Source organism: Loa loa (assembly GCF_000183805.2).
Source record: "Loa loa unplaced genomic scaffold supercont3.39, whole genome shotgun sequence".
Lineage (NCBI taxonomy): Eukaryota > Metazoa > Nematoda > Chromadorea > Rhabditida > Onchocercidae > Loa > Loa loa.
In genome coordinates, this window is record NW_018108219.1 from 37,593 (window position 1) to 46,084 (window position 8,492).

The 8,492-nt window shown below is 27.0% G+C and overlaps 1 protein-coding gene across 1 annotated transcript; it reads left to right on the forward strand.

Annotated features, from left to right (window-relative positions):
• Nucleotides 1-4,597: 4,597 nt before the first annotated feature.
• On the forward strand, nt 4,598-6,207 carry LOAG_08844 (mesoderm development candidate; the record flags this gene model as incomplete). Its single annotated transcript, XM_020447813.1, has 4 exons — nt 4,598-4,686; nt 5,049-5,157; nt 5,510-5,674; nt 6,043-6,207. 4 exons carry the CDS (start codon nt 4,598-4,600, stop codon nt 6,205-6,207), a joined length of 528 nt encoding a protein of 175 aa, XP_020301994.1.
• Nucleotides 6,208-8,492: the final 2,285 nt, after the last annotated feature.

Below are 8,492 nucleotides of genomic sequence, written 5' to 3' on the forward strand. Positions count from 1 at the left end.
TTCATTTATACATTAAACCAGTTTCACTGACCAACCTCACGATAGAAATGACCAATTAATCAAATATTCATACTCTTTTTTGCAAAAATCTCGCCATCTCTTTCTCTCCTTTTTTTCCCTACACTTTTCCAATTCCTGATTCCCCCATTCTTCATTTTGCTAAAATTTTTTGAAAAATTTTAAAAATCAAAAGTGACACTCATGTTAATTGTTTGCGACAACTGACCAGTTAAATCTAACACTGTTCAATTAACAAACTATTGTTCACTGTAAAATGTATTTCAGATACAAGAAATCGAAAATTGTTACATATCTGTAATGGAACACTTTTTTCTCTCTCTCTCTCTCTCTCTCTCTCTCTGTTTCTCTCCTTCTCCCTGTCTTTTTTTCTTGCAATATGAATAGATGAGAAAAAGAAGAGATAAAAAGAGGTAAATTTGAAAGCAAATTTAAAAACAAAACGAAAAAAAAGAACAAAATGAAAAAATAATAATTTTAAAGAATTAAAAAATTTACTGAAAACGAATAAGTTAAAATGATATTTTAAATTCTTTTTCTTGTTAAATTTGATTATGATACTGGATTAGGTAATTATGGAGATGTGAAATTATCAGTGATAACAAAGTCTTCTTCTGAAATATTACAGTCATTCAATCATTAATGATCATCCAATAAATGTATGATTTTTGATATTTGGCTAATTTCACAAAAAATTGCTATCTTTGAATAGCGTATAATTTAAATTCATATTAAGTGACATTTGATCTCATTATCTGTAACGATTGTTTGTTCAAGAACATTACATTCAAGAATTAGGTAATTAAGGAGGTAAAATTATTCAGTGATGATAAAGTGATAGAAATAATAAAAGATCTTTAGCAAATAATAATTTCGAATTGTACGCTACAGGAAATGATTTGAGAAAAATTTCGAAAGATATTAATAATAATTATTCTATTTCATGTAATTAAATTATTTTATACGTAAAGATTCAACTATTAATTTAATTGTTTCTATTGAAATTCTTTAATTATCATAAATTATATTATCATCAACCATTAATTTGTCCAAAACTGATTACAGAAATTACAACGATCATTTGAACAAAGCGTATGACATCAGTCCTTCCTTGGCTTATTTCTTCTCATTAACATTCGGGCATATATAAAATAATCAATTCTATAAGGTGATGCTTTCCAATTGATAGTTCATAAGAACTAAAAGTATGATCGGTGAGAACGGAGCATGCAATGAGTAAAAAAAGGCGTTCTTATCAGTGTTTGATAAACTGACTTGTTAAAAGTTTTGATTAAAATTTATTTTCAATTTAACAGAATTTATTATTTTTAACCTTGTCTCTGTCTCTGTGCTACAAATAAAAAAGCCAAAATGACTCCTGATGAAGTAAAGGTTTGGAACCATTGATCTAAACGAATTGATAATATCTTCTTCGACATTCTTCGACTATTCGAGAATTTTTTCTTCCATTCTTCTTTCTTCGATCATACACAATCATTTACGATTGTCATGTTATAAATTTAAATGATGTTCAGTGGATGATTTTAACTAATTCTTAAAAATTTTTTGTCGAGTTTTATACTTAACAGTAAATCAATCATTGTTTAATCTTTTCCAAACTATTTCAATTGTATTCCTTAAACAGTTTAAAATTAGATCATAAAAAAGGATCACTGATTAAAATTTCATATATCAGCTTGGTTATAATAGCGCAATCATTTGATTTCTATCAAATTTATCAGCTCATATTTACGAGTAAAATGTTCATATCAATGATAAGGAAATAACATCACTTATTGGCATTTGATAGATATTATATTTTATTCAATTACACGTAGTCAAACAAATAGCTAGTTTGAGCATCAATAAAATGACAATTTAAGATTTAAATTTGATAAATTACTTCTTTCCTCACTTGGGTATAATACGATATGAAGGGAATATTGCATTGATTGAATTATGCAGTGAGGAATTTAATTTAAAAAACCATTTACTAAAAAATATTTTTTCTTCAGTAATAAAAATTTTAACAACAGAAAGTTTGATAATAAAAATGGTGCATTTGATAAAAAAAAAGCATGCGATCATTTGATTAATGAACTTTCGAGATATGTTTCAAAATTATCATAAAGTACGACTGAATTATTTTCCAATGAATTACTATTAATTCCAATTAAAATTTTCCTTTAATATAGCAAATAGAAGAAAGTGAAGCTTTTATTTGAGGAAATTTCCATCATTAAAAGCTCGAAAAAAAAAGTTAAAAAGTTAAGTTGATCAAAAATAAAACGAAATAATTCATTTAATTATCAAATTTAAGTTGATTATACTGATTAATGAACTAGCATATCATTCATATCTGACTAGTTATTTATTATAATGATAGTATTTAATTCATAGCTATCAATAAACAATCAATAAATGAATTATTAGAAGAAATATTTTACAAATAAATGCTAGAAATATTAAAATGAAAATTAAAATGGCAATGTTAAAAATTGATTTCATTGAGTGAAATGAGAATGAAATCTTTTAAATAAAAATGAGGAGAAAAGTCTTTTCTTCTTCTTCCTTCTTTTTTTTTTATCCTTCTCAAGAAAAATGATGCACAAATTCTTAGTAAAAAAGAAGAAAATGAGAGAAAACAAACAAAATTGTAGGAAAAATTGGGTCAAATAAAGAAAGTTTTCAACAGAATAAACAAACAAACAAACAAACAAACAAACCATAACAGAAGTTTTAAAGCAAATATAAAACTTTTTTTTTACAAGAATTAAGATGGAGCAAATAAGAAAAAGATGTGCCAATGATAATAATAATTATCATCAACAATCACCTTATCAGGATAATAAAAAAAAATTGCAGATTTTAAGAAATAAAAAAAAAGAAAAATATCATTATTGCATATGCATTGAAGGCGAAATGAGCAAAGTAAATGACGAGAATGATGAAAATAAAATTGATAATTATCATAATTTATCAGTTATCAGATTGATCGAAAAAAAAGCGTTAGAAGATTGGAAGGGTAAAGGATGTTTTTGTTGACATTAGTGACAATCATTTGCCGTAATTGCTCATTTTTGAACATTATTGAGCAGTATCGAGTTCCTTCACAACAGCCATACATTTTATCGCCGAAACCCGTTTTTTTTTTTTCTTTAAATTATATTTCAACCTCCCAACCCTTCCTCTAACTACTTTCCCTATAGTACATTTTATTATCTGGTACCATTCTATTTGTGTCTTTTCAAAAGATTTCATTAATGAAGCTAATAATCTTCTTAGAATCAAATAGATATATGTATCACTAGGATAGATGTGATAGTAATTTTGATAATCATAACTATTACTATGATATGATTACTCATTAATACTAACAATTTGCTTCAAGTAAACTCATATTCACGAATTATTTCAAATTTTTTGCAATCATTCATTGAAATATTTTTTTTTTTATCTTAAAAATTTTAGGATAATACATATGAGTAAAGCAATAGAGTGCCAATTAATATGCAATATTATCAAAAGTAGTATATGATATCAAAAATTTACAAAAAAAATTTCGACTAGAATTAATATTATCATTCAATTAGGTACAATTAATTAAATCAATAATCATTTTGAAAAAAAATAACATTTTTTTTTGTTTCTTTTTGGTTTTAACCTGTATTTAATGCTTGCATTTAGATCAATCAATTACAATCATTTTGTATAAAATTCACAACACAACACAATTATTTAAATCAACAAATTTAAATTTGCATAATTAACATATGTTAATAAATTATAATAAATTTTTTTTTCCATTTATTCAAATTTTCCCAATTTACATTTACTGTATTTGCATAATTTTGAACAAACAAAATTCTGTATTGTAGGAAATAACAACAACAGCAAAATAATTGAAATGAAATTTTAATGAAAATTGGAATAATTGAAAATAATGGAATAATTGAAATGAAATTTTAATGAAAATTTGTTATTCTTATCATATAAAATATGTGCATGATGAGTATAAATTAATTATGCATAAAGCAAAACAATATTAATTATGGGAATATTTGAGCCAATAAAGCATTTTAGTTTGTTTAACCATTTATAGCCTATAAAGTTTTCTTTAAACTAAACTTTGATCAATATTACATCACATATGGATATTATATGTAATGGACATCACATATATAGGCATTACATATATGGATAAGTAAAATAATGAAAACGATTAAGAAAGCATTAAAATTCATGGTAACAATTGCACTTCATCATTTACAACAATGAATTGTTTGATGTAAACGCTTTTTACTAACAAAATAAATAATAATAAAAAAATAAATAATATATCTATTCTATATTATTTTTTAGTTTCATAAAAAAATTCTAAGGACAGTAAAAGATGAATATAAGATCATTAAAACAAGTCATTATCAATGTCATAAGAATATAAAGCTTGAAAAGTTAATGTATGTTTTGGGCCAAATAAAGGAAGGAATTTTTAAGAACAAATTAACTTATTAAATCGATTTCGTATTAAATTAACACTAGATGTGCTATTTTACAAATTGAACAGTTAGTATTAACAATGTATTTGAAGGAAAACACATCATACGTATTTATGAAAGTGACGGAGATTTACGCGGGCCGCAATTTTACTTCTAGCAACTCTTTTCGGTAATTGTCATTTGATTTGCAGTTTTCAGTTGCGGGATTGTTTCGTTATGTTAGTGATGCCAATTTGGTTTACACTATGCATGCTAATTGCTAGCACTTGCGTGAATTGTACGAAACAAAAGGAAGCAAAAAAAGTTAGTGCTTTATGTTCTTTTTTTTTTTTGGCATCTTTCCTTGAGACTTTCATATGTAACGTTGCATTCATGAACGTGTCATTTTTTATTTTCAAGTCTTAGTAAAAATTAAAATTACCAAGTAAAAATAAGTGTTAAAGTTATCGAAAGCTAAATAAAAGTTAAAATGGTCGATATTTCTTGAAATTTATGGGATATTCGTGATTATACGGAACGCGATCTGGAAAGATTATACGACCAATGGGAGGAAAATGATGACGATGAATTAGAAGAGGATGAATTGCCACCGTATAAACGAAAAACACAGCAACCGGATCTTGATAAGATCATGAAACAGGTGTGCATTTCTGTAACTGTCGTAAGTAGCTTTCTTAAACAAGTCGCTGATAGGGTCGATCTAAAGGACGGAGCATTCTAAGGTGTATTTTGTTGTCTTAATAAAATTTCATGGAATTTTATACGAGGTTTAACTCACATATGGGAAATTTCTTCTTAATATAGACCTTTTGATGTGGGATGGAAAGTTTTTCATACTCGTTTATTTATTTATTTTTTTTGCTTCTCATTATTTAGTAAACTTGTTTAACATTGCCATACCTCACCTCCTCGACTTTATGGGTACACCACGGGTTAAATTTGATTCAGTGGTTGAAAATATTAGTTTTTCAAATGCTTATGTGCGGATGCAGGCGGAAACACCTGAGGAATTAATGATGCTATCAAAGAAGGGACAGTCCGTGATGATGTTTGTTGGTATTGGTGATGTTAATGGCAGACGAGCCGAGAAGTTTTACACGGAAAAATGGATTGGGATATGGCGAAACAGTCTCTTCAACAACCATATCGATGTTCAGGTTGTTTTTCCAGAATTTCATTTGATGAATTTTCCTTCACTTATAACTCATTTCAAGAGAATTTGACTTGTGTGGAGGGGAATTATAATGAATAAGTGGAATCGAAGACGGACGTATTTTCAAGTGTTGTTAGCGAGAGGGGAATTCACTTCTGTTCATTCACGAATTAAGACGATCCGCTGATGAATTAGCCAATTTCTTCGAGAGACACACAACCGTATTGTTAGTAGGAGGTATATCGCATATTACATTGACGGTACTATTTTCTTAAAAGTCCAACTTTTGAAGTGCCTCCAAATAATTTCGCTTTAACTTGATCACTTTGTCGTAAAAAGGTGAAAGACAACTTTGCAAGCTGTTTCTTCCAGACATTCACAATCGACGACAATCGTGCAATCTTCATGTTTGCGGATGGATCGAAAGCATGGGAAGGAAAAGATTTCTTGTTGAAACAACCGCAAGTAAGCGAAGTGTCACTGGAAGGACGACAGTACCCTGGACCGGCCTTCAAGAAGAAGAAAGAGGAATTGTAGTAAATAATTATTTTAAGCTCTGCTATTTAATTGGTTCCTTTAATCAGGAAATAAAATGTTAGACGGGTACTTAATGGTGGATTTATTTTTATGGCAGTGCGAAATTTTTGTTAAAACTTCGAAATTTTTGATTAATCGCTTCGTGGTTCTACTTCAGCATTATATATATTATTTATGTTCTGTTTTTTTCTTTTTTTTCGAGTCCTTTAGGATAGCGGTCCTTTAGGATCCTTTAGGATCGCCTATACCGAATATTTGATACTTAAATGACAGTTATGTAGTAAATTGATATTTTGACACTCATTTTCTTTGACCAATTTGCGATAATATTGTAGGAATATATGGTGTATATGGTGATATTGTTCAATTTGTTATGTTTTACATGTTCTTTCAATAAATTTACTAAATTCTATTCGACTATGATGTCCTACATCCTTAGTTGTTGATTGTTAATACAAATTATTTTATGTATAAAATTCGTATTTTATATTTACCATGACTCATAACCACACTCACATCAACAAATATGTGCCTATGAATGTATACCGGTTCCTGTCATCAAATCATGTCAAAGATTAAAAGAACATTAAAAAAAATGCGTGATTTTAGAGAGCAAAATTTTTTTCTTTTTTTTATTGATTCTTTCATCCGTTTGTTTATTTATTCCATAATGATATATATCATTTATTTAAATGTCCTCATACATATACAATACCATTTCATACAGTTTTTTTTTTTTCAATGCTTCCTCAAATTGAATTTCAATAGTATTACTTTTTGAGATCATCAAATTAATGAACTGAACAGTCACTTTGTGTTACATGAATAATAACCGATACTGTTACGGGATGACATAAATCAAAAGTGGTAATATATTGCATTTTATTTGATATTCATTAAACCGTTCCATTATTTCGTTAATAGCTGTAATATAACGCTTATTAACTCATTTGATGCTTATTGTCAAATAATCACACTAAGAATCCATATTGGGTAATATTTAGAACAAAATTTAATGCAGAATTGTCAAATTAATAATTTCATTGATTCAAAGTAAGTTATAAAGTTTTATTTCGAGTAATTGATTAATTTGCTAATTGTTTCTTTCAAAATTCCAGTTTTTTTTTTTTATTTTTCCATTAGCAAAGTAAAGTATTCTTGTTTCTCTTTAGTATAATGATTTTACTTCAGCCTTTGATGTTTTCATATTTGTACAATAAATATTTTCTTTCTTTCCAATTCATTCAAATTTATTTCATTTCATCTTTTGTTATGTTCTTTTTTTTTAATTTCAAATGCACTTTTGGAGTTTACTTGACACATTTTACTTTTATTTTTGATTTAAGCAATCTCTAAACTAATAAAATTGCTCCCTCAATGTAATTAGCTGTTATTAATTATCATTTGCTTTTTTCGGGATGCGAATTTGTCGAAATATTCAAATTTATTAGAAGGGATTTCGATTTTTCTTTTATCTCTTATTTATTGCTTTCAAAGATACATTTGACTTTTGTACATCTTAAAAATTTGTTTGAAATTTTTTTAAATTATCTAAAATTTATTTTTTGCATTAATTTCCAAGCAGTATGCTTAACATTAAAGAAGAAAGTATAAAAGTAAACAAACCTTTTCCAAAGATTTTATAACCGAATGCATTTCACAAAAAAAAAATTTCCAATCGTTTAGTTTCGAACTTTTAGCAGGACTTTTTTTTTTTTGTTGAAAACAACGATCAATAAAATTTGGTTTATTGCGGCATCTTTTTTTTTTCTTGTGAATCATTTTGTTCTTTTTATCTTTCGAAAAAAAAAACAAGCTAAAGAAAAATGTTCACTGATTCATATTTTGAAAGCATTTAAAGCCAGGCATTGAAAGGAATCAAAACATTATCTGCTTCCTGACCGCATTATCGAAATTTTTGCATTTATGACATGGAGACATTATCGGATTAGAATTTAAGACGTGAGGACAATGTGAGATCGGGTTTATATTTACGAGGTTAAGATGTTGTCCGATTCTTATTTATGTCGTTGTCGGAGTTTGTTTGTCAGGCAAGGCGACATTGTCGAGATAGTATTTAAGGCATGAGGACACTGTTTGGCTTATATTTACAAAGTGTAAAGAGTTGTTCGATTTGAGTTAGTATGTAAGAGGCATTGTCGAGATTGTTATGGTATATATTATTATTATTGTTTATTATTATTATTATTATTGTTATTATTATTATTATTATTATTATTATTATTATTATTATTATTATTATTATTATTATTATTATTATTATT